Below are 27,968 nucleotides of genomic sequence, written 5' to 3' on the forward strand. Positions count from 1 at the left end.
TTTAGGCTTCTCAGCAAATTGCAACCTTAAGGACCGTCTTCTGCCTTTCATAACTAGATTGCCAGTTTTCTCTTGAATTGTTCACTGTATGCTATTGTGGCAGTTATTCTCTGTTCACATTTTCCAATTAATGTAGGTGTTACTCAGGGTTCTTGTTATTTCATCTATCCTCTTCCTCCCATATATATACCCGTATACAGGGTGTTCGGGATAAATTTGGCAGTTTCGTAAGGAAAAAGAAAATCTTCTTTGTATCTATTAAATTTAATGAATTGACAAAAAAACATTACAGGCAGAGTTAATTACAATACTATCAACAAGATTTACTCAAAATAACCACCATTAGCATCGATCACAGCTTCAATTCTGCTTCGGAACCTCGAACAAGCTGATGCTACAGTCTCCCTGGGAAGGGCCGCAAAAACTGTTTTAATTTTATCCATTAACTGGGCTTTTGTATTACTGGAAGTGCGATTGGTGTCTTTTTCAACTGCGCGACATACAAAATAATCCATGGGGTTAAGGTCTGGGGAGTTTGGAGGCCAAACATTTGGACTGGTGAAGTCGTAGAAATTTTCAGACAACCATTTTTGACTTTTCCCAGAGGTGTGGCAAGGGGCCGAATCCTGCTGCCATACATACGGCCTACCATTGGCTACCCTTGTTATCCAGGGCTTGACTACAGTTAGCAACTCCACGAACAAAGCCCGAATTCCAATGCCAGGGTTCTTCAACACCTGTTCCTGCAGATTTGCGAGGAATTCTGCTGTACGAACGCAATCAGATCGTCTGCTAGGGATCTTTCTTCTTGCTACATCCTCGTAGTCACCATTGCAAGTCTCTAGTTCATGCCTGATTGTTTTTACTGTATTCAGGGAGCATTGGGCAGCAGTCGTAATATCCTTATTTTGATGGCGGGCACGAATCATCATGATACAAGTTATTCTCTTCCATGATTCAGGTGGGTTCCAGCTATCCATCCTTTCTGACATCTTGTATATGAATGAAGAAGGGTCCAAACTTTTAAATGAAGAGAAGTGTGTGTTAATACATGTAACTTACGGAAAAATATAATTAATTATAAATATGTCAAATTTATCCCGAACACCCTGTATGTCGGGGTATAGGACGACCAGCATATAAGACGAGGCCTAAATTTTAGGCTATTTTTAGGTTTTAAGCTTATGTCGGTTGTATAAGATGACCCCCCCCCCCAATTTCTTCTTTCTAGTATTAATGCAACGTTAGGTATTGTTGTTATATCCGTTATTATTTTTTTTTTTCAATTTTTAAACATTTTTAAAAATGGTGTGAAATTATGGATAAATAATGTGTGGAACACGTGACCAGGCGGTATAATGAAGAAACGCAGTTATTAGTATGGGATATGTTTCGTGGTCATTTAACTAAGAATACTAAATGTCTTCTAGAAAAAAATAATACAAAAATTGCTGTTATACCAGGTGGTTTAACTTCTATATTGCAACCACTAGATGTCTGCTTGAACAAACCATTTAAAGATCACATGTGAGAAGAGTGGAATAATTGGATGTTGACTGGTGAAAAATCATTTACAAACAGTGGATCGATGGGTGCAGCATCACTTGATATGTTGCACAATTTTGTGATCAAAGCATGGAATAAAGTAAAAGTAGAGTAAAATGATTTGTAATAAAATCATTTAAAAGTGTGGTATCTCTAATCTTATGGATGGTACGGAAGATGATCTGTTATGGGACACTGATGACAATGAAAACGAAATCAGTTCACTGGATTCGAACTGAGATCCATATGACGATCATTTAAACAATGAATCTGAAAAACTATTTCAACAGATGATGAAGAAAATTCACATGAAAATTGAGGTTAATAATTATTATTTGTTTTTTAAGACTTACATCTATTGTAATATTTTAAATAAATTTATATAACAAAAAATTAATTTGTTATATAAATTAAGTTTGTTTATAAACACTGCCTATTTTCTTATATAACGATGTATTGTAACTATCTGAATGTTCATCCAAGAAATTAAGCTTCCCTTTTAATACTTGCCGTATAAGACAACCCATGATTTAGAGGGGTTTCTGTAGTATTTGAGAGTCGTCTTGTATGCCAACATATATGGTATATATATATATATATATATATATATATATATATATATATCATCTCATCTTCCTTTTACCCTCTTTTACCTTGCGGTGTCGAGAGTTTATTAATCATCGGATCTCAAACCGTTCACAGGATAAGGTGGTCAGCCCTATGCCTTGGTGTATCCTATGTCCTGTAGTGTTGAGTTCTGAAGGCTAGTATGTCTGCTTTGCAGGATGAAAACCCCAGGATAAACTGGGGGGAAATCCCTACTGCCCATGCCCAAGACCAGCTAACTTGGCTATGGCTGAGGAAGATCCTTCAGCTCCTCACGGGAATCGAATCTAGGGCACTCTTTTCCAAGGCATATGGTTGCGAAGTGTACAGCCACTAGGCTAACCGCGCAGATATATATATATATATATATATATATATATATATATATATATATGTATGTATGTATATATATAAACAGCCTTCTCTCACTAACTTAAAATACTACCCACAATTTTGCTGACTAGAGCACGCTTCATCTCTCTTACTCATAAGACAAACCTTGCAGTGCTCAAACATCAAGCTTCAAGCCCATTTACTATAAAGTGTCCTAAACAGTGATCTCCATATCATCCTTTGATGAGTGATAACAACCTAGTCAGTCACCTTTAATGCTTCCAAAACACAATTGTCTTTTTTTTCTCACAGGGGGAAAGAACTGAGGGAAAACCTTAGTTCTTTACCCCCATAACATTTCATGATGTTATACCATCATTTCTGTTTGTAGTTAAATCCAATACAAAATAATTTCGTAAAAAAATTATGTAAAGCTGCAAATAGCTAGCTTTACATACCAAAAAAATAGCTTTACATCCTCATTCATTTAGTACACAAATTGATACCTAATAATGAGATGCCCCATGAGATGGTAAGATGTCAAAATTCCTTGTCAGTTCTTTGCATTCCTTACAGACCAATTGAAGGTTGAAGGTTACTTACCAATTATCTGGGTTTGACCTTTTAAGAAATATAATGAAGATAATCATGAAGGTTGGAAAATGTTAGGAAGCTACAGAAAAACATTATACATGTAGGGGAGAGAGCACCAAAAGAAATCAGAGAAAATATTATAACATGATATCATGTTAACGTTAAGACAATGTCATGAATCAGTCCCTATGAAGAGAGAGATGTGTTTATTAAGAGAGGGAAAATTAAGTTTATGAAAAGATATGTTTAAATTCTAAAATTATTTGCTGTTTTTCAATCATGTCTCTACTTCAAAATATTCCGTTTCATACTTAGTGATATAACATCACGCGGCATGTTCTATTTTTAACGATCTATTGTTAGTATTCTAGCTTATTTTTTTTAAACTGTTCTTGTAATACCACTGAGGATGGTCTGCTATTTCCAGACTGAAATATTTGGTTAAATAAATATCTTTCTTGTGGTTACGTGCATATATCATTCATTCTAAAATTATGTATGGTGATATCAATAATTTGTTATTTAAATATTGTTATATGATAGCTGTGATTGGCAGGTGCTGTTCAGTTTAGTTAAAGTTCTGTATTTATTAAATTTCTTTATGTTTCTTGTGTATAACTTTCAGCATGAGCAAAACGGTGAGACATAGTTCAGTGCAAAGGATGAATGTAAGTAGCATAGATTTTTCAAAAATAGTGAGTACCATGAATGCAATATGTATACTTTGGGAAAGATTGAAGATATTTATTTGGAGAGGATTAATAGGAGGGATGAGAGAGTATGATTGTGCAAGAAGTGTAAAATGCCTATGGATTATGAGATGTCATTGAATGTGAGCAGTAGTGGGCTAAAGAATATGAATGTAGCAATGGAAGCTGAGTTGACAGTACAGTCGAGTGCTTGAACAGTAATGGTAAGACAGTAAGAGCAGCTGGCATCAAGTTAGCCATGGTGAGCAGTAATTGTGGGCATGGCTGGGGGCAAGTTACTGGCAGTGAGTGATAAGACAGCAGATGTGCAAGGCAATGAACATGTAATTGGCGAAAATGGCAGTGTGAAAGTAATTGAAGAGATGAAAGTAGAGTTGGTAAAGATGAGGCAAGAGATTTAATGTATGAGGAATGAACTGAACTGAATTACAGATTTGCATGAAAATGTGAGAAAGAATGGTATGAAGGAGATATTGAATGATTGGAGAGTAGCAATGTATGGGGGATTTGATGATTAGAAGTGTGGTGAGTGAAAAGGTGCACAAGGTCTGTTTTCTTGGAGGTAGAATGATTAAAGCAATGGATAAGAGGGGGGGGTACACGAGCAAAACAGTTGGTAGTGGAAGTTAGCACAAATGATTTGACTGGTAACAAGAAAAATGTAAGGATGGATGTCAGGAAGCTGTTAAGGTGAGTGAAAGATAACAGTGTGGTAGGTAAGGTAATTAGCATGTTGCCCAGGTATGATGAGTTGATAAGGCAAGGAAAGATTATGAATGGTATGCTTGCAAAGTGTGCGACGAGAAAAGGAGTTCATTTTGTGAATATGTGGGATGAATTTAAGAGACAGATAGAACTGTATAAAAGAGATGGGCTATATTTAAATGGATTTGGTGTGAGACAGTTGGAGAAACTGTTCCTGCAATGCAAGAGAAAATAATGACTGAAGTGAATGGAAGACCTGAGTTGGCAAGAGGTGTTGTGGAAGAGTAAGAGAGTAAGATAGGAGAGATTGCAAATAGAGAGGTAAGTGGCACAAGTGAAAAGAATTAGAGAGAAGGAACACAAAACAGGCAGGGAAATGGGGAGGGGGGGAGTCAAGGATGGACAGGTAGACACTGTGTGAGAAGTGTAAATGATGGTTTCAGGAATAGATGTAGGAGTAACATTTAGGTCTGGGAAGAGGTGTAATATCAGTGATGAGAGAGGAATGGCTAGTGGTGGTGGTGGGGCAACTATGGAGGCATCAGATCCAAGAAGCAGGGTCAGTGAGACTAATTACAGAATCAGATGCGAGCTAATGTGTATGTGTGCGAGTGTTTACAAATGTTAAAAGTATTCGAAACATCATCATCATCATCAAATTCCTGCCATGTACCCTCAAGGGGTGTACAGGATATGACAGTACTACATGAAAAATTTACATCATTACTAACTTCCTGTCTACAATTTTCCTCCAAATCAGCCTGTTACCTGTCAAGACTCCAACATTATCAGATCTCATATTTCTATCGTCTAAGGCACTTTGTACCGTATCAATCCACCTATATCTTGGTCTTCCTCTGGGTCGTTTTCCTGCCAACCTGGCAGAGAACACTTGTTTTGCTAATCTTTCCTCTCCCATTCTATTTAAATGACCATACCACCTGAGATTAGCTCTGCTAATGCATTCCTGGATGCTGACAATGTGAAGTTCTTTCCTAATATCCTCATTTTTAATATGATATTGCCATTGATACAATCTGTTCATGCCTCTAATCTTTCTCAGGACTCTCATATCTGCAGTCTCTAGTCTTTGGTCAAGTGTTTTACTTCTGACCCAGCTCTCAGATCCATAAGTTAAAACTGGTTTGAACACTGTCTTGTATACAGCTAATTTAGTGTTCCAACTAATTTCTCTCTTATTCCATATGAATTTATTCAATTGACTTCCCACAACACCAGCTTTGCTGATTCTGTTGTCTATTTCTATATTTAATTTACCATCTTCAGTAAAAATCGTGCCTAAGTAGCTGAAATGTTTTACTTGTTCCACAGGTTCTCCATTCACAACACAGTTCATATTTTCAATGATTCTGCCTATTTTCATTGTCTTTGTCTTTTTATTGCTGAACTTCATACTATATCTATTACAACAGCTATTCAATTTAGTCAGAGAATCTTGCAGACTTGTAGCGGATTTATTTAGAAGTATAACATCATCTGCATAAAGCAAAGAGCTGGCATTAATATCTCCAATTTTGATATCAGGTTTAATATCACTTTCCTTCATAATGTGATCCATATAGATAATGAATAACAGAGGGGATAATGTACATCCTTGTCTCACACCAGATTTAACATTAAACCATCTTCCTGTACTTCCTTCAATTCTAACTGCTGACTTACAACTCAAATAAAGACTAAGTATTGCTTGATATAATGCCCCATTGACAGCATATAACTGCAGCGTATTGAATAGCTTCTCTCTTGGCACCTTGTCATATGCCTTTTCCAAATCGACAAAACTTAAATACAGATCTTTGTTATATTCCCATGCTTTCTCGACTATTTGTCGTAAAGTGAAGATCTGATCCTGACAGCCTCTATTTGACCTGAATCCAGCTTGTTCTTCACCAAGCTTTTCTTCCACAATTCTTCTCAACCGTTTCTCAAGTATACTTGCATAGATCTTGCCAGGAACACTCAGTAGGGAAATACCTCTGTAATTCTCACATTCAGTTTTATTTCCCTTTTTATATATGGGTACTATGAGAGCTCTACTCCAATCATCAGGAATTCGTCCCTCAGTCCAGGCTTTCTGAACTATGCAGTGCAGCCACTGTAAGACTTTTATATCACCATACTTCAGCATTTCTGGTCGAATATCATCTACTCCTGCTGCCTTTCCACATTTCAAGCCTTTGATGGCTTTTTCTACTTCAAGTATGGATATGTATTCCTGACTACATGCCTGGTCAGTGTTTTTTTTATCACTGTGCTGTCATCACTGCTTGTTTCATTTAGCAGTTTTTCAAAGTAATTACTCCATACTTCAAGGATATCTTTTTCTCCTGTTTTCATGTCACCTTTATCATCTCTAACTCCTTTTACAGCACTCTTTCCTCCATTCCTAAGCTTCTTCAACAACCTCCAGAATATTTTGCCACCTTCTTTATATTTATTTTCTATATTCTTGCCAAAGTCCTCCCATGACTTTTGTTTAGCTAGTTTTACACACTGTTTAGCTTTCTTACATTTGCCTCTGTATTCTGTAAGAGTAAAAGCTGACTTATTTGCCAGGAACTTTTGATATGCTTTCTTCTTTTCCTTCACTGCCTCTTTAACTTCCTGTGTCCACTAGGGAGTTCTCATTTTTTTATCCTTGCACACAACCTCACCACATGCCTCTCTGGCAGAATCAATCAATGTTTTCTTCAGAGTTTGCCACTGAATCTCCAAGGTTTGATTCCTGTTCTCAAACTCTTTCATTTTCTTTTCAATAATCTTTCTGTATTTTAGTCTACAGTTCACATCTGAGAGCTGCTCAACTTTTATTCGCTTTAAAACTTTCTTACATGTTATTCTTTTCAATATGAAATTCAATTTTATCCTGCTCAAGACTAAATAGTGATCACTTCCAATTTCAAATCCTCTGTACACTCTGGTGTCCTGCACCAGGGAGAAAACATCACTATCAACAATAACATAGTCAATGAGACTTTTCTTATTCCTAGCCTCTTCTCTCCATGTGAATTTGTGCACATTTTTATGTTGGAACATGGTGTTAGTAATAACCAGTCCATGTCCTGAGCCAACAGATATTTGCCATTATTATTAGCTTTGCTCTTTTCTCCAAATTTTCCCAAAATATTTTTGTATGTCTCACAATCATTTCCTACTCTGCTATTTAGATTCCCAACAAGGTATTCGAAACAAGGGGAATGAAACTGTAGCACTGATAAGTTTATTCATCCAAAAAATTGTTGGAATAAGTGAGACATGGTTGAATGAGGATGGTATTCTGATAGGAATAGAGACAGAGGGATATGTAGTCTTTCGTGAAGAGAGAAAAGGCAAAAAGAGAGGAGTGCTGTTGATAGCAGGGAAGTTATGCCCATCTAGGATGGAGATGCAAGGAGCAAATAGTGTGAGTGGTTTGAAGCAGGTGTGAAGTGGAGGTGGACAGGATGAAATGTTTAGCAGGATATTGCTATAGACCTAGTAATGTGGAAGGCAGTGAAAAGGAAATGTTTAGGCAGATTGATCTGGCTACTAAGAAAAAGGGTGATCATTATGGGCAATTTCAATCATAGCAATATAGACTGGAATGAAGAGATAGCATCTGGAACCAAAGTGAATGAATTTGAGTTTTTGAGGGACAACTATCTTAGGCAGTACATAACAGAGCTACATGAGGATCGAGGGTCTTTGATTTGATATCTCATCAGAAGATATTATTGTAAACGAAGAGTTAAATCTTCCTCCAGTTGGTGGTCACAAGTGAAGTGATCACTTGGGTGGTGGCCAGTCATATCAGGACTTTTGTGAGAAAGAGTTATACATGGCAATATAAGGTGGATAATTATGATAAACTCAGGAGGGAGCTTGCAGCAATATCATGGAATGAGGAATTGGATATGAAGGAGATCAATGCTGCTTGGTCCCTACTCAGGAACTCGTCAGAGTGTAATGACTGAGTGTATTCCAAAGGTCAACAGGTTAAATAAGTTTCAATATGTGGCCAGTAGAAGGAAGAATGATTATGGGAGGATGATGTTGATCACCCATTATATAATGAGAGAATAATAAATACTAAGGAAGATATAGCAAAGGTGTTAAATGAGTAGTTCATGGGAATGGGGAAGGAGCAACTGATGGTGAGTGAACAGGGTATGAGGAATTAAATAAACAATGTCAACAAGGCCATGTGACTTGATGGTCTATCACTGTCTGTCTTTAGGGATTGTTCCAGGGAGTTAAAACAGCTTTAACTTACCTTTTAAACATGAGTCTTAGATTAACCCAAGTTTCCAAGGGTGGAAAGAGGGCAAAATTTTTTGTTTCATAAAAAAAAAGGGGAGGGGGATGATAAGACTAAGACTTTGAGTTATGCCAATCTGATTGTCTGGAGTTTGTGATTAAGGTGCTAGAGAAGCTAGTGAGGACAAGGTTTCAGAAATGGGTTGAGAGCAGCAGAATTTTTTCTTTGATGGGCATAGGTTTGCTAAAGGATCTTCTCACTTATTATAACAAGGTGATGAATACATTGGAACAAGAGAAGATGCACACACAGTAGTATATTTAGATTTTGCAAAGACCTTCAATAGATTGTCACATGACAAACTAGTAATTAAATTGGAACAGATGGATTGGATATTGTATGACAGGTATCAGAAGGCTGTGTATGGGGAAAGTGATATCCCAGAAGAGGAAGGTCACTAGTGGTGTGCTTCAGTGGTCTGTTTAGGATAACTGTTGTTTAATCTGTATGTAAATAAGATTGGAAGGGGCTTAAATAGTGATATACATTTGTTTGCAGATGATGCAAAGTTGGGGAGAGTTATGAGAAGTAGAGCAAATGTTGTAACCATGCAAGAGGACTTGAATAGACTGTTTGAATGAGTGAGTGTGTGGGAATATCAGCTTAATGTAGCAAAGTGTAAGGTTTTAAAATTTGGGAAGCAAAGATGGGATGCAGAGTATAGGATTGGTGGGAATATTGTAGAAGGAAGTGGAGAAGATGAAAGATCTCGGGATGATGGCAGATAAGGACTTGAAATTTTGGGGACATTTTGCTAAAATTGTGAGGGCAACACAGTGGATTATGTGGAGAACACTGACATGCAGAAGTAAGGATGTTATAATTCCATTGTACAAAGCTTTAATCAGGCTGCATATGGATTATGGCACAGATTTGGTTGGTTGTCTAGTTTTTAAAAGGATGATGAGTTGTTAGAGAGAGTTCAGAGACAACTGACTAAGCCAATTTCTGGTCTCTGGAATGTAAAGTATGAGGACAGATTGAGAGAATGCAAATTGCATAGTCTAATGGATAGAAGGAAAAGGGGAGATATAATTGAGACATATCAATTGGTAAGGAGTAATTATCAGATTAATGTGGATGAGATTTTTCAGAATGTCTGGAGACAGAGAAGAACAAGAGTCCTGGAAGCTGTACAAGGAGGGTGTGAGCAAGGGGACAAGGAGTAGATTTTTTTCCCATAGAGAGTGATGAGTAATTGGAATGCATTGCCTGAAAGTGTGGTGAATGTAGAGACAGTGAATGTATTTAAGTCAAGGTATGATGAGCAGCATGTGTAAGAGTGGAATCTCCTGCGACAAGTATTTAACTCCATGGAGGTCTCATAATAATAACTGAAGATGAGGATATTCTTTGAATGACAATTATTTTGAAAATTAAATGCAATTACTGAGAGAATTTCTTATATCTTCTTGAACCTCTAAGGCTCTTTGCTGCATATACCATCTTCTTCTACTCTTTTTGTCTTGACCTCTTCCAGTGTAGTATTCCTATCTCAGCTGTCTTTTTTGATGTTATTTTCCCAACACTGCCTTGGTGTTCCTCTTGGTCACTTTCCATCAGATCTCATCTTGAATGTTTGTTTAGCCATTCTCCTCATCCATTCATTCGCTGTAAGACAATACAAGCAAAAAAATGAAGCATGCCACAACTGGCTTTCATCAAGAACTCCATCTTTCCTTAGTACTTTTACCAAAGCCTGAAACAATTCCAAGAAAACTATTAATACTTCCAAAAAAAGATCTATAGTTGCTTTTTGAAAGAATAAAAACAGGAAACTTGTCAAGGCTGTATAAGTAAAAAATCAAACATACTGCTTTCATCAAGAAATCAATCTTCCTTTGATGCTTATACCCAAGTCTGAATCAGTTGCAAGGAAACTATAAATGGTTCCAAAACAGGTTTCTAAAGAGCAAAAAAACTGGAAACTTGCATCTTCTCCAAATTGCAGCCAAGCCTTCGGGTTACAGTTTTTGCCCAACACTTCTCCCACTAAGACGGTGGTCTACTGCATTATCACCAATAGAAAAAAAAAATCCTGGCTTTGTATTTTCCTCTGATGCATGCATAACTAATCCTGGTCCCAATGGCAAACAGTGAAGAAAACATTAATTGATTCAGCTAGAAAGGTATGTGGTGAAGTTGTTCAGCAGGATAAATTAACTGGAAAAATAGAAACTAGTCAAAATGCTGAAAGAAAGTGGCATTAGGTGTGACAGTAGATTTGGAGATGTCAAACTTAGCTTTTTGCTTTAGATGATGATGTACATCTAAACATATCTAGTACAAGTCTCTAAGATTCTTTAACTAAATTGAATAACAGCTGTAACAAATCTGGCATAACAATCTGCAATAAAAAAAAAATAATAAAAAAAAAAACTATGAAAATAAGCAGGAATATAGAAAAATTCAATTGCATTCCAAATGGAGTCTATAGAACAAATAAAACATTTCAGCTACTCAGGTTCAGTTTTTAGTGAAAATGGAATGTTAAATCTGGAAAGACATAACAGAATAAGCAAAACTGGTATGATGGGTAGCCAGCTGAATAAATGTATATGGAATAAGAGGGAAATTAGCCAAAACACCAAACTAGCAGTACAAGGCAGTGTTCCAACCAATTTTAAGTTATGGATGTGAGAATTGGGTAAAAATAAAGCACTTAACCAGAGACTAGAGACCACAGATATGAGGATGTAGAGAAAAATTAGGGGAGTGAACCAATGGGATCAATGGTAGTATCATATTAAAAATGAAGATATTAGAAAGGAACTTGACATTATTAGCAATGAAAAATGTGTCAGCAGAGCTAATCTAAGATGGTATGATCACTTAAATAGAATGGGTGAGGAAAGGTGAACAAAATAGGTGTTTGATGCCAAGATGGCATGAAAAAGACCTAGAGAAAATCAAAGTCTGAGTATATTGATTCACCAGAAGTGCCTTAGAAGAACAAAATGTTAGTTATGACAATATTCAAGTGCTTACAAGTAGCAGACTGATATGGAGCAAAATTATATAGGAGATTAATAATAATGTAAACTTATATAATGTGCTGTCATAGTAATCTGAATACCCTTTGATAGTACATATAAAGAAATTGATGATAAGGATAATGATGATAAACCCATTATAAGTCTTTAAGACTAACAAAATAATTGTTGTAAAAATTCTGGTATGAATACAAGCAATAAAAAAAAAAAGATGACAACTATAGTAAATAGGCACAATAAGAAGACATTAAGCTGCATTCTCAATCATGAACCCAAGGAAAATTTTAGCTATTTAGGGAGACATTGATATCAAATGTTCCTGGCAAATAAATCCGCTTGTGCTCTTAGAGAATACAGAGATAAATGTAAGAAAGCCAAACACTGTGTAAAACTATCTAAACAAAAGTTGTGGGAGGACTTTGGTAAGAACATAGAAAATAAATACCAAGAAGGTGGCAAGATATTCTGGAGGATGTTGAAGAAGCTCAGAAATGGAGGAAAGAGTGCTGTAAATGGAATTAGAGATGATAAAGGTGACATGAAAACAGGAGAAAAAGGTATCCTTGAAGTATGGAGTAATTACTTCGAAAAATTTCTAAATGAAACAAGCAGTGATGACAGCACAGTGTTAAAAAAAAAAAAAAAAACACTGACCAGGCATGTAGTCAGGAATACATATACATACTTGAAGTAGAAAAAAGCCATCAAAAGTCTGAAATGTGGAAAGGCAGCAGGAGTAAATGATATTTGGCCAGAAATGCTCAAGTATGGAAGTATAGAAGGCTTACAGTGGCTGTACTGCATAGTTCAGAAGGCCTGGACAGAGGAACGAATTCCAGATGATTGGAATAGAGCTCTCATAGTACCCATATATAAAAAGGGAAATAAAACTGTGAGAATTACACAGTTTTATTTCCCTGTGAGGAATTTCTCTACTGAGTATTCCTGGTAAGATATGCAAGTATACTTGAGAAACAGTTGAGAAGGATTGCGGAAGAGAAGCTTGGTGAAGAACAAGCCGGATTCAGGCCAAATAGAAGCTGTCAGGATAAGATTTTTCACTTTATGACAGATAGTTGAGAAATCATGAGAATATAACAAATATTTAAGTTTTGTAGATCTGGAAAAGGCATATGCCAAGGTGCCAAGAAAGAGAAGCAATTCGAAACGCTATAGTTATATGGTGTCAATGGGGCATCATATCAAGTAATACTTATTTGAAGTCAGCTGTTAGAATTGAAAGAAGTACAGGAAAGTGGTTTAATGTTAAATCTAGTGTCAGACAAGGATGTACAGAGTTTATTTTTCACTTGGTTAGACTATAATAACTTTAGTTTAATCCTTTATCCGAGTGTGAGCAAACAAAGTTTGCACCTGAAAGTATCTTCAGGACTGGGGTAAGGTGGTACAACACTGGTACAACAAGGATATACATTATCTCCTCTGTTATTCATTATCTATATGGATCACATTATGAAGGAAAGTGATATTAAACCTGATATCAAAATTGGAGATGTTAATCTCAGCTGTTTGCTTTATGGAGATGATATTACACTTCTAAATAAATTCGCTACAAGTCTGCAAGATTCTCTGACTAAATTGAATAGCTGTTGTAATAGATATGGCATGAAAGTCAGTATTAAAAAGACAAAGACAATGAAAATAGGCACAAACATTGAAAATATCAACTGCATTGCGAATGGAGAATCTACAGAACAAGTAAAACATTTCAGCTACTTAGGCACGATTTTTAGTGAAGATGGTAAATTAAATATGGAAATAGACAACAGAATCAACAAAGCTGGTGATTCTGTTGATTCTGTTGTCTACAGAATCAACAAAGCTGGTATGGTAGGATGTCAACTGAATAAATTTATATGGAATAAGAGAGAAATTAGCCAAAACACTAAATTAGCTGTATACAAGACAGTGTTCAAACCAATTTTAACTTATGGATCTGAGAGCTGGGTTAGAATAAAACACTTAACCAAAAACTAGAGACCACAGATATGAGAGTCCTGAGAAAGATTAGGGCATGAACAGATGGCATCAATGGCAATATCATATTAAAAATGAGGATATTAGGAATGAACTTGACGTTGTCAGCATCCAGGAATGCGTTAGCAGAGCTAATCTCAGGTGGTATGGTCACTTAAACAGAATGGAAGAGGAAAGAATAGCAAAACAAGTGTTCTGTGCTAGGTTGGCAGGAAAAAGACCCAGAAGAAGTCCAAGATATTGGTAGATTGATACAGTAAAAAGTGCCTTAGAAGATAAAAATATAATATCTGATAATGCTGGAGTCTTGAGAGGTAACAGACTGATTTGGAGGAAGATTGTAGATAGGAAGTTAGTAATGATGTAATTTTTCATGTAGTACTATCATATCCTGTACACCCCTTGAGGGTATATATCAGGCATTTGATGATGATGACTGAGACAATTTTTAATGAAGATGACAAATTAAATATGGAAACCGACAACAGAATAAGTGAAGTAAGTACAGTGTGGGAGCTAGTTGAATAAATGTATACGGAATGAAAGAGAAATTAACCATAAAAATACTAAGCTCGCAGAATATGGGGCAGTATTCAAACTAAATTAACTTATAGTTCTGAGAGTCAGGTTAGAAATAAAACAGATCAGAGAATGGAGGACCACGTACATGATTGTTTTAAGAAAAATTAGAGGAATGAACAAATGCCTCAATGGCAGAATCATATTAAAAATGAATATATTAGGAAGGATCTTGATCTTGTTAGCATTCAAGAATGTGCAAGCAGGACTAATCTAAGGATATTGATATGATTTCTTAAACAGATGAGAAAGGAAAGATTACTAAAACATGTGTTTGATGCAAAGGTGGCTTTTTCTTCTTCCCAGAGGAAGAAGATCTAGGTGAATGGATGCAGTCAGAAGTGCCCTAGAAGACATAAAGCAGATAAGACAATATTGTAGTGCTAACAAGTGAAGAATTAGGAGGAAAATTATTGATAGGAGGTCAGTAATAATGTAATCTTGATCAGGTAGTATAGTCCTACTATTCTGTATAGCCACTGAAGGCATATCAGGAAATGATGATCATGTCTTTTATTACTGAAAAAGGCCATATAATGAAATATCCTTTATTTCAATTCTCAGTAATATTAATTTAAATTTAAAATAAATATTAAAATAATTTAAAATTATATTAATTAGCAATAAATGCATAAATATAAAATATTATTAATATGCACGCACACATAAACACATACCCACATTTCTATATCAAGAAAATGAATTTGTGTGAACAAACATATTTTTAACTTTGAATCGTGCTCACAAGATCTATGCAGAGTCATTTGATAGATCTAGATCTCTTCCTACATAATTTAATTTGTGAACCACTGTGGTTCAATTTCAGTTCGAAGGTGCTGAGAATCACTTTCACTGTTTATGAAGGAAGATAAGGCCTATGAGCCCAAGGCCTTACAGAAGATGGGAAAATTAAGACAGGAAAACACCTTTTCTATTCAAAGTGTTAGAGCCTTGCATATTGGTTAATCAAAAATAGCAGTCTTTTTCATAATATCTACTAGTCCCCACCACTCCATTATAATAAGCAAACTAATAAAATTCCTAGTTATCTTGAGTCCATTTCCTTCAACATGTGTAGTAACCTCTCTTCACTATAACTATCAATGATAGAACAAAATGTGTTTGGACAATTATGCAAGATGCTGATAACATAACTGATAACTGAAACTAAATGAAATAAAATGTGAATTGTGTGCTCAAACCGAAAATGGTAATCAGACTGACTCTCCTAGCAATGTTCAACCACTTATATGGTCATTAGCAGTGGTGAGCTATAAGGGGCTCGTGCGAGCCCTTTTGTTAAATTTTTCTGAAATTTGCGAGCTCCTTGTTCTTCTTGTTTAATAATCTTTAGAACTAGAAAATACCACCGTGAAATATATACATGCTACTATAATTGCTACTTTAAATTCATATGAATTTTCTGATAACTATATAAAAAATCATTTCATTGCAATTTGTTCTGATAGAGCTAGTGTAATGTTAGGAAACAAATCAGGTGTTACAATCAAACTTCTATAAAAATTTTCCAACGTTGTGATTTGGCATGCTCGTTGTTTACACTTAGCATTAGACGATTCGATAAAAAACATTAAAGAAATAAATAATTTCGAAATATTTATGGATAAATTATATGCTTTTTATCATCAATCACCAAAAAATCAACGAGAATTAAATACGATTGCAAAAGACCTTGATATCGAAATTTTAAAGATCAGCCGTGTGTTTGGACGACGATGGGCAGCTTGCAGTTTACGAACAGCTCTTGCTTTGTGGAGAAATTACACAGCTTTATGCAAGCATTTTGCATCGAACAATAAATGTAAGGGCTTTTTAAACCGACTTCTCAAAAACCGATCTAGCATTAATGATTGATATCCTACAGGAATTATCATATCTGGCAGAAGCTCTACAAAGTCGCAATATAAGTACAGGGCTATGTTAGGCTTTATTTATTTATTTGTTTGCTCCACAATGCAAGCCCTTTGCTAAAATTCCATAGCTCACCACTGGTCATTAGTCTTCTAAGCCTAGAAAATATTCTTGGAGCATGAACATGAATAGACTTATGATATCCCCATAAAGAACAATTTTAAACCTTGCTGCCATATATATAAATTTAATAATCAAATATTATTTCAATTTATATTTAATTTTTTTAATTTATGAATATGAAATGACAGATTATTAATTTATATAATACAAGTTAATACCGTTAAACATTTATATAATACAAATTAATACGACTTGAGTTAATACTCTTAAGCACCCACCCAGGTGCTTAAGAGTATTAACTGAGAGGAGACCTCCGCATAGCCTTTAAAGGAATGCGGAGAACCGACCAGGGCTTCTCACCTAATGTCTAATCCTCACCTTCTCGTGGTGCACCCTGTTGGGTATCTACTGGGATATGAACGGACGAGGCTGGGCTGGCAATTTGGGATTTAGCCGACCAAATTGTATTCTTATTGGTTAAACCAAAATAAAAAATGATGGTACAACATGACAAAATTTCATGCCGGCTGGGGCATCGCCCGGTTAAACAAGGCCCCGTTGTTTTCGCCAGGGAACCAGGGCGAACAGCGAAAAGTCAGTTACTGGAACAAATCTGAAAAGAAACCCCAACTCAACATCACCAGAGTTAAAGATCGGTACTATCAACGTAAGAAGCCTGAATGGCAAAGAAATAGAGCTAGCTGAGGAATTAGATAAGTACCAAATCGACATAATAGGGGTGACTGAAACAAAAAAGACCAAAACTGGTGAGATCTGAGCAATAAATACAAAATGTTATATTCAGGCAATGACAATCAAGGAAAAGAAGGAGTAGCCATAGTATTCAACACAAAATACGAGGCTAATCTTCTTGAATGGCAGTCAGTTTCAAGTAGAGTGATGTGGGCAAATATGAGAATGGGGAACTGGACAATGAGACTTATTTGTGCCTATGGTCCCACAGAAGGTTCTACTAAGGTAGAAGTGGAGGAATTTTTTGAAGCTTTTGAAAAAGCAACTAACACAATGAAAAATGAAAAGTTGGTCCTTGTTGGGGATCTAAATAGCAGAGTAGGAAATGAGTGTGAGACATATAAAAATATTTTGGGAAAATTTGGAGAAAAGAGCAAAGCTAATAATAATGGCAAATATCTGTTGGATTTCTGCTCAGGACATGGACTGGTTATTACTAACACCATGTTCCAACATAAAATGTGCACAAATCCATATGGAGAGAGAGAAGAAGCAAGGAATAAGAAAAGTCTCATTGACTATGTTATTGTTGATAGTGATGTTTTCTCCCTGGTGCAGGACACCAGAGTGTACAGAGGATTTGAAATTGGAAGTGATCACTATTTAGTCTTGAGCAGGATAAAATTTAATTTCATATTGAAAAGAATAACATGTAAGAAAGTTTTAAAGCGAATAAAAATTGAGCAGCTCTCAGATGTGAACTGTAGACTAAAATACACAAAGATTATTGAAGAAAAAATGAAAGAGTTTGAGAACAGGAATCAAAACTTGGAGATTCAGTGGCAAACTCTGAAGAAAACATTGATTCTGCCAGAGATGCATGTGGTGAGGTTGTCTGTAAGGATAAAAAAATGAGAACTCCCTGGTGGACACAGGAAATTAAAGAGGCAGTGAAGGAAAAGAAGAAAGCATACCAAAAGTTCCTGTCAAATAAGTCAGCTTGCGCTCTTAGAGAATATAGAGGCAAATGCAAGAATGCTAAACACTGTGTAAAACTAGCTAAAGAAAAGTCATGGGAGGACTTTGGCAAGAATATAGAAAATAAATATCAAGAAGGTGGAAAAATATTCTGGAGGTTGTTGAAGAAGCTTAAGAATGGAGGAAAGAGTGCTGTAAAAGGAATTAGAGATGATAAAAGTGACATGAAAACAGGAGAAAAAGATATCCTTGAAGTATGGAGTAATTACTTTGAAAAACTGCTAAATGAAACAAGCAGTGATGACAGCACAGTGGTAAAAAACACACAACAGGCATGCAGTCAGGAATACATATCCATACTTGAAGTAGAAAAAGCCATCAAAGGCTTGAAATGTGGAAATGCAGCCGCAGTAGATGATATTCTAACAGAAATGCTGAAGTATGGTGGTATAAGAGTCTTACAGTGGCTGCACTGCATAGGTCAGAAAGCCTGGACAGAGGAACGAATTCCCGATGATTGGAGTAGAGCTCTCATAATACCCATATATAAAAAGGGAAATAAAACTGAATGTGAGAATTACAGAGGTATTTCCCTACTGAGTGTTCCTGGCAAGATCTATGCAAGTATACTTGAGAAACGGTTGAGAAGAATTGTGGAAGAAAAGCTTGGTGAAGAACAAGCTGGATTCAGGCCAAATAGAGGCTGTCAGGATCAGATCTTCAGTTTACGACAAATAGTCGAGAAAGCATGGGAATATAACAAAGATCTGTATTTAAGTTTTGTCGATTTGGAAAAGGCATATGACAAGGTGCCAAGAGAGAAGCTATTCAATACGCTGCAGTTATATGGTGTCAATGGGGCATTATATCAAGCAATACTTAGTCTTTATTTGAGTTGTAAGTCAGCAGTTAGAATTGAAGGAAGTAAAGGAAGATGGTTTAATGTTAAATCTGGTGTGAGACAAGGATGTACATTATCCCCTCTGTTATTCATTATCTATATGGATCACATTATGAAGGAAAGTGGTATTAAACATGATATCAAAATTGGAGATGTTAATGTCAGCTCTTTGCTTTATGCGGATGATGTTATACTTCTAAATAAATCCGCTACAAGTCTGCAAGATTCTCTGACTAAATTGAATAGCTGTTGTAATAGATATGGTATTAAGGTCAGCAATAAAAAGACAAAGACAATGAAAATAAGCAGAATCATTGAAAATGTCAACTGTGTTGTGAATGGAGAACCTGTGGAACAAGTAAAAAATTTCGGCTATTTAGGCACGATTTTTACTGAAGATGGTAAATTAAATATAGAAATAGACAAAAGAGCCAGCAAAGCTGGTATGGTGGGAAGTCAATTGAATAAATTCATATGGAATAAGAGAGAAATTAGTCGGAACACTAAATTAGGTGTATACAAGACAGTGTTCAAACCAGTTTTAACTTATGGATCTGAGAACTGTGTCAGAAGTAAAACACTTGTCCAAAGACTAGAGACCGCAGATATGAGAGTCCTGAGAAAGATTAGAGGCATGAACAGATGGCATAGATGGCAATATCATATTAAAAACGAAGATATTAGGAAAGAACTTGATGTTGTCAGCATCCAGGAATGCGTTAGCAGAGCTAATCTCAGGTGGTATGGTCACTTAAATAGAATGGGAGAGGAAAGATTAGCAAAACAAGTGTTCTCTGCCAGGTTGGCAGGAAAACGACCCAGAGGAAGACCAAGATATAGGTGGATTGATACAGTACAAAGTGCCTTAGACGATAGAAATATAAGATCTGATAATGTTGGAGTCTTGACAAGTAACAGACTGATTTGGAGGAAAATTGTAGACAGGAAGTTAGTAATGATGTAAATTTTTCATGTAGTACTGTCATATCCTGTACACCCCTTGAGGGTACATGGCAGGAATTTGATGATGACAATGATGAAGTTAATACCGAACTATTTTGGGTTCAACATATTAACTAGCATGATTTAAATAAATAATTCAGTTTAATAATAACTAATAGGATTCAGTAGTCCTCTAGCTTTACTAGTGCATTATTGAATCCTCTCCATTAATTCAATTATTTACATTGATAAAACTAATATTTTGTTCATTAAGTTTATAAGTGCAAAAAATACATTACCTACTAAAAGAATCCTGTTTTCTTTAGTAACGAGTCTCTGGGTAATTAAACCATCAACTAAAGACTCATAAGGACAATCTGCAAGTTAGAAACAAGTCCTCAACATTTATCTTATTTCAATTAGATAAAAAAATGCTACTTATCCACAAAAACTAGCTTGATGTACATATGATATACATATATTAATCATCAACATTTATCTTATTTCAATTAGATAAAAAAATGCTACTTATCCACAAAAACTAGCTTGATGTACATATGATATACATATATTAATCATCTTTCTCTCTTGCACTCACTGAAACCAGCTATTAATATATGATTAATGACATCCTGCAAATATTAATTACCAAGGAAAACTAGCTAAATTCCAAAAAATAACTATATAATTCATATGTTAAAAACATTAATGAAATGAATCTGTTCATGAAAATGTAATCAAGATTTACCGTAACTATACTTCTGAAGTATATTTTTTTGTGACTCCACCTATGAAAGAATGTTATTAACCTATAGCCATAGATGTGCGAAGGATCTGAATCGGTTTCCCAGGTTGTTTGATGAAATGATGTTCACCCCCATTTTTATTAATTTTATATTTTTACATAATCCAAAAACCCTGCTCTGCATGACCAAATGTGGAACTTTTCCAAGCCACTTCAGACCTTTAATAAACACGATGGCTTCACATTGAATGATGAAATTTGTCCACCTAAATACAATCCCAAACATCCATAGCCAGGGTTTGAACCACAAACCTGTTGGAAAGCAGGTTTGTGGTTCTGGCCAACCCAGCTGACATAAATGAGGCTCTTCAAGAATTACTCTATGTCATAAATAAACAGTTAAAAAAGATAAGGTGATTGTAAAAGACAAGATGACAAAATATAGCAAATGAAAATAAATAAACAAAAAAAAATTCTCCACTGGAGACCATCACCTGGTAATTCCACAAGCCATATGGGAAATCTGAAGGCAAGGTAGTGAGCTGAGCTGGAGGTAGAGAGATACCTTGATGTACATGAAAGCACGTTACTTCTGATTTTCTTTATTTCTTTGATGGTAGGTTCTTATCTTCTGAAGCATGGAGGAGTGATGTGGGAAATAGGTAACGAGTAACCATGAGAGAGAAGTAGATCGTAAGGTACCAGGCATGATTCTCATTGTTATGTTAAGCTGCGTGTCCACATGAGTTATGTGGCGACTTTGGCTCCACGAATGATACTCTGCAACAGGGAAGACCAAAGCCAGGTCTACTGTTCTAAGAGAGGTTTTTTTTTTTTTTTTTTTTAAATATCTGGTCCACACATGAAAGCCCACAAGACCTATAGTACATTAGTGCCATGTGTAGGAAAGGGGAAATAGAAGGGAGGAGTCTGTTCACATTTTCCTTGAACAACTGAGGGTTGTAATCTTTGAGGAAGGCAGAGTCGGGGATACTTCCAAAGGACAGAAGTAGATGAAATAAGAAAAAGTAGTGAAGATGTTTTAAGATGAACTGTAAAAGGATGTTGGTTAGCAGTGGCTCTTGTTTTAATGATTTTGGAGGAGAATGGAGGAACAGTGGCCAATTCAGCAGAGCACTGTCCATGAAAGTATCTGTAGAAGAGGCACAAGGCAGAAACTGAACGTCTATGAGAGTGATTGAAGTGAATCTGTGAGAGATGGATCGTTACTTAGTCAGAATGCCCTCTTATGGATAGAATCGAGCAATCTTAAAGGAGGATTTTGGTGTACACCCCAAATGTGGGAGCAATATTCCATGGCTGGGCAGATTTGGGCTTCGTATAGTTAGCAGTTGTGAAGTAGTGTTCTTGTACAAAAAAAGAGTACACAAAGTTTTTTGGTAGCTGCAGAAGCTATAGTTGAAATATGGTTGTGCCAGGAAAGATCGGAAGTGCAAGTCAGTGCAAGAAGAGAAATCTGATCGTGTTTGGATATCTCAGTATTACTGAAGGTAAAGGGGGGGGGGGGATGCGCACTCTTTCTTGCAAGAGATGAGACAGAACTGAGTTTTTGTGGCATTGATGTTTACAAGGTTGTCCTTGCTTCACTGCAATAGCTAGGAGATTTGAGTTCAGGAGGGTCCTTGGTTGTGATAGATCTTGAGGATTCTAATATTTGAGCACTAACAGGTTTGTCAAATGAAAAGGAGAAATGGAGTGTACCATCATCAGCAAAGCTATGGATAGGATTGAAAGTCTGTGAGAGCATGTCATTTACATACAAGAGGAGGAGAGTGGGTAAAAGAAAACAGAACCCTGGGGTACTCCTGCATTGGTGGGGAAAGCTGATGAGAGTAAGCCATCTACCATGACCAGTGAGAAAGTTGGCGATTCAGTTGAAGAGTGGGGGAAGGCAGACCATAGAATGGTGAGTAGGTCCATGTGTCAAATGCCTTTGAAATGTCAAGGGCAACCATGAGTTTTTCCATGGCTTGAGTCCATAGGTAGGTGGTGAAAGCAAAAAGATCAGCTGTAGATCGCAAGTGGCAGAATCCATACTCTGGTCACTGATTAGTTGGTACTCTAGATGGTTCAACAGTTGGTTGTTGATGACCTTCTCCATAATTTTTGAGAACAGAAGAGAGAGCAATTGGATGGTAATTCATTGGTTAACTTTTATCACCTTTTTTTGGATGGGCTGGATGTGGACCTGTTTCCATGTTGTTAGGAAGACGCCAGTTGAATAGGATAGATTGAAGAGGCGATACAGGATAGGTGTTAGTTTTGGGGAACAATTTTTTAACACAGTAGGTGGGGATACTATCAGGACCAGATGTCTTGTTATGTTCATGTTTTTATTATTATTACGGGCAGCTCCAAGGAGTCCTTAGACTCATCAAGGGAGGCCCAACATCATGTCAAGAACAACTATTCAACATTCACACAGTATCTATCATACTTCTCCTTGAACTGATTTACAGTCATGGCACCCACAACAGACTCTGGAAGCTTATTCCAATCATTTACCACTCTCCAAGTAAAAAACCTAGCTCTAACACCCTTGCTAAATACACTCTTACTCAGTTTCCATGGATGGTCCCTAGTCCTCTGACTACCAGTCCTATTCTCAAAAATATCTTCTGAATTAATCTTATAGAAATCCTTCAGTAATTTGAATGTCTCAATCATATCATCCCCTTTTCCACCTATCAACCAATTTCTGCAGCCCACAAAATCTTCAACCTGTTTTCATAAGGTTCATTCCATAGTCCTGCTATTATCTTGGTCACTCGTCTCTGGATCATCTCCACCTCCTCCCCATCAAAAAGAAACCCTGGTGCCCATATCTGGGCACAGTAGTTTAGATGGGGTGTTATCAAGGCTCGATACAGAGGAACAATAACCTGTTTGTCTCTGCTCGCTAAAGTGTTTTTCAGCAACCAAGTGATCTGATGAGCTGATTTAGCCACTTTTGCGATGTGTCCCCTAAACTTCAACTCCCTATCCACCAACACTGCCAAATCCCTGGCCTCGTCAATCCCCTGGAGTACAGTTCCACCAATGTGATATACTGCTGCTAATCTTTTCACCCCAAAATGCAAAACCTTACATTTTTCCACATTAAATTGACATCCATTCTTCTTAGCCCAGTAATCCAAACTATACAAATCATCCTGCAAAATTTTGACATCATGAGCATTCACTATTGCTCTACCTAACTTTGCATCATCCGCAAACAGATGCACAGTTCCTCTCAGATCCTTTCCTATATCGTTAATGAACAAATTAAACAGTAGCTGTCCAAGAACAGAATCCTGCGGCACACCACTAGTCACAGGCCGTCTTTTGGACTCTACTCATGAATAAACCACTCTCTGATATCTCTCTCCATCAACCCCCCCCCCCATCCATCTCACCAACCCTATATCCATTCTCATATGCTGCCGTTTACTTATTAGAATTCCATGTGGTATCCTATCAACGGCTATAGCAAGGTCCAGTAGAATCACTATAAACCCATTACCCTTATCCAGTTCAGCAGTCACTGTGTTATGGAACGTGAGCAAGTTACTGAGGCGTGATCTACCCTTCACAAAACCATGCTGTCCCCCATAGAGTATCCCATTTTCATCTATCCAATCTTGTATTTTACTCTTGACTATTTTCTCCAAGACCTTGACAACAATTCCTGATATGCTGATCGGCCCGTAATTTTCAACAGCAGTCTTGGAACATCCTTTATGCAGTGGAACTATTTTCACCTCTTTCCACCCCCTTGGGACTAACCCAGACGGAAGACTCAAATTAAGCAAAATGGTCAAAGGCACTGACAATTCTTTAGCCGCTTCTCATACGACACGAGCTGGTATACCATCCAATCCCGCAGATGAATTAACATTGAGGTTTTGTAATAGACTATTCACCTCCACTTCATTCACCACAATTCCCGTATAAGCTGTTTGTTCTTCCATTTCTGCAATGTTACCACATGGATGATATACTCTTGCAAAGTGCTCACTCAGTAATTCTACTATATCAACTGATTCGGTTACCTCTCTACCATCGGCATTCTTTAAAATCAATCTGACATATACATTTTTTCTTTTACTTGCAACATATCAAAAAAACTGTTTGGGATTCTTTTTAGCCTGCATGGCTAATGTTCTTTCATAATCCGCTTTTGCTTTTCTTACCTCACTCGTTACCCTTGTGTCCTGGGCTTTATACCGTTCTTGTGCCTGCAGGTCACCTTTCTCCTTAAATTCTCTCCACAGTTGTTTCTTTTTTTTCAGCTCAATAACACTTAATGGTGTTATTCATCCATTTAATCCCTACTTAATTTATTATTCAGACTCTAGATATACAGTCAGCCATTACCTCCTGCAAAAACTTCTTAACTGCCTCCCATGCACTATCAACATCCAGCCCTTGCAGTTTTACATGCCATGGCACTGAACCAATCAAACTCCTAAGCTTGTCATACTTACCAGCCGTTAAGGATTCTCGGGATTTTTTTGTCGGAAGACATGAAGGGAGCCGTTCTTTGTGGAATGGAGTGGAGGGAACACTGCCCAGGTCATCAATATAGGAAATGGAAGAGAAGAGTGATACAAGTTGGCTTTGTCTTTTGAGGGTGAGCAACTTATGCTCACCCTCACCCAGGTGAGCATAAGTTGCACCTAATGGCCTTGGCAAGGGATCAGAAAGAATGACTGTCAGACAGGAGGCAAGTTTGCAGTTTGGCTCTTTCAAAGTCTGACTTGGACTTAGTGATGACTCTTTTACAACTGTTTTGGTCTTGAGGTAATTGTGGTAAGCTGATGCCACAAATGTTGGTGAAGTGGCTGTGGAAACTTTTTTTTTGGTAAGAATTGGTGTTGGTGAGTTGTTTGATTGGATTTTTGTTGCCTTTTTTTTTTTTTATGTATTTTGTGAGTTTTTTGAACTATTTTGTGTGGGAGAATTTTTGAGATCCACAGTAAAAACTCATTTCTTTCAGTTGTGGTTCACTGTGTTTAGTGAGGAAGAGATAAAAAAGAAGTGGGGCATACAGTGAGAGGTGATAGACTCGCAAACATACCGCATACACAGAGGAGAGTCGGTCTCCTGTCCATAGACAGTCAAGGCATTACAACTCCAAGTAATGCCTATCAGTTTATGATGTTATTCCTGACAGATATCTTCAACTCAGTTTTTACAAACGTTTTCAGTAAATTAGACTACAATCAAGTATGATACCAAGGTAACGAGGATTAATTTCATTGATTAGAGTCCTGTTGTAGTTTATTTTAGTTTTCTACAAGCCTCATGGTTATTTAAGTGGAAAGCGGAAACAGTTCTGCTGGGATTACGAGATAGTCCCCATTTTCAAAGTAATTTTGTAGTGAGCTCAGATTTGTTAATATAATGATGAATCATTCAATTATCTCTCTCTAAATTCTGTTAATTTTTATTCATTAACAGACAAAGAACTCACAACCGAGTCTGGCAACCAATTCCACTCATTCACCACTCTCTAAATTAATAACAGAAAAAACTCACGTACAAAGATTATTTAATAGTATAATTTTCGCCTGTGCGTCACAGGCATTTTCACTACATATTAAGCTCAAATTAAACAATAACTGACAATTCCAAAAAGAGCCACCTAAGTAGCTGGTGTAAGATAACTAAAAAGGTCAATAAATTTCCTAAAAAAAAAATAAATAAATAAAAAAAAAAACCAATACAATAAAAAGTTAGGAAAGATTAGCTGATTTGTAAAGTACTATCTCCCATAAAGGGGATAGACTTAAGCCGTCAGATCTGTTTAAGTTAGGAGAATGAAGTAGAGTTTCACATGTTTCTTTATAAAGGTGTTCCATGAGGAACTGACTTTTGTGAAGAACTCTTGCCTTTCTCCAATGAACTCTATGTCTAGTGAAGATGGCATGTTCTGCAAGTCCAGACTTTTCAGGTTTAAAGTATTCAATATAAGATTGGTGTTCTTTTAGCCGAATAGAGGCAGATCTTCCCATTTGTCCGAAATAAGATAATCCACAAGAACACGGAATCTGGTATACACCTGGATGATTAACATGTGGAAGCTTGTCTTTAGGAGAAGTGAGAAAGGTGGAGATTTTTCTAAACGGTCGAAAGGCAACAAAAATATTCAGTTATTTGAGCTTAATATGTACTGAAGATGCCTGTGACACACAGACAAAAATTATACTATTAAATAATCTTTGTACGCGAGTTTTTTCCATTAATAATTTTGTATCGATATGTCTACTCACAGTATATATATACCTCTTTTAAAACTTAAAAGAGGTATTTATACTCTCTAAGCAAAAGATCTAGTCTTTAACTCACTAACAACACCCTGACTCGACTTCCAAGGATGACCTCTTTTTCTTTCCCATTTAACCAAATGCCAAAACATTTACCCTGCATCAATCCTATAAAATCTTGTAATTGATAAGGCTCTATCTTACCCCCCCACACACACACCTTTTTTTTTGCCCATCAATCAACTTCTGCAACCCACAAAACCCTCGATCTCCTCTTAGGGAGTATCCCAGAGATGGCTCATCAGTTTTGTCACCCACCCACCCACCCCTGGATTCTTTCCATAACTTCATCCCCAAGAGGCCTGAGCACAATAATCCAAATGTGGTTGTATCAAGACTTCATAAAGAGGCTCCCATATCTCTCCTTGTGATAGCATGACAAAGAGATGACAGAATCACTTGGTCATTCTTCAATGACCAAGTGATTCTGTGAGTTACCCTGGCTACTTTAGCAATATACTCTCTAAACCTCAACTTTCTATTTACTACTACTCAAATACATGGATTCATCAATTTCCTGGAGTACAGTTCCCTCAATGTGGTACACAGCTTGTAATCTCTGTATACCAAAATGCATAACTTTACGCTTTTCAACATTAAACTGACATTCATGTTTTGCCTATACTATCAGCCTATTTAAATCATTCTGCAAACTCTCTAAATAACCTTGATTAACTATCATACCCAACTTTGAATCATTAACAAAAGAACTGAATATACCTTCAAATTATTACCTATACAGGGTGTCCCTGAATTCATGGTCCAAACGTGAGGGGGATGGTAGTACACATTGAAACCATCAATATTCGTCATAGAATATACGGCCACAAACGCAGCCCGGTGCTGGTAGGGGGACGTAGACAAGTCACTACAGCTTAAAAGCACTGGATCGACCCCCAGCATTCTCAGCATCGACTGGACACAAGATGGAGAAGTTTACGAACGCAGAGAAAGCCGATATACACCTGATGTACGGCGTAGCAGAGGGCAATGGTAGAGAGGTG

General features: G+C 36.7%; 1 protein-coding gene across 1 annotated transcript in view; it reads right to left on the reverse strand.

The window, feature by feature from the left end:
* The window catches only part of LOC150102423 (protein TSLIG3A-like), a 175,062-nt gene that overhangs the window by 104,163 nt on the left and 42,931 nt on the right, over positions 1–27,968 (reverse strand). The window contains exon 4 of the mRNA XM_090399464.1: positions 20,190–20,267. Within this exon, the coding sequence (XP_090255590.1) occupies positions 20,190–20,267 (78 nt within the window). The remainder of the gene's footprint in view (positions 1–20,189; positions 20,268–27,968) is intronic.

Source organism: Typopeltis vanoorti, chromosome 10 (genome assembly GCF_054136105.1).
Source record: "Typopeltis vanoorti isolate ZY-2024b chromosome 10, IOZ_Tvanoo_1.0, whole genome shotgun sequence".
In the NCBI taxonomy this organism is placed as follows: domain Eukaryota; kingdom Metazoa; phylum Arthropoda; class Arachnida; order Uropygi; family Thelyphonidae; genus Typopeltis; species Typopeltis vanoorti.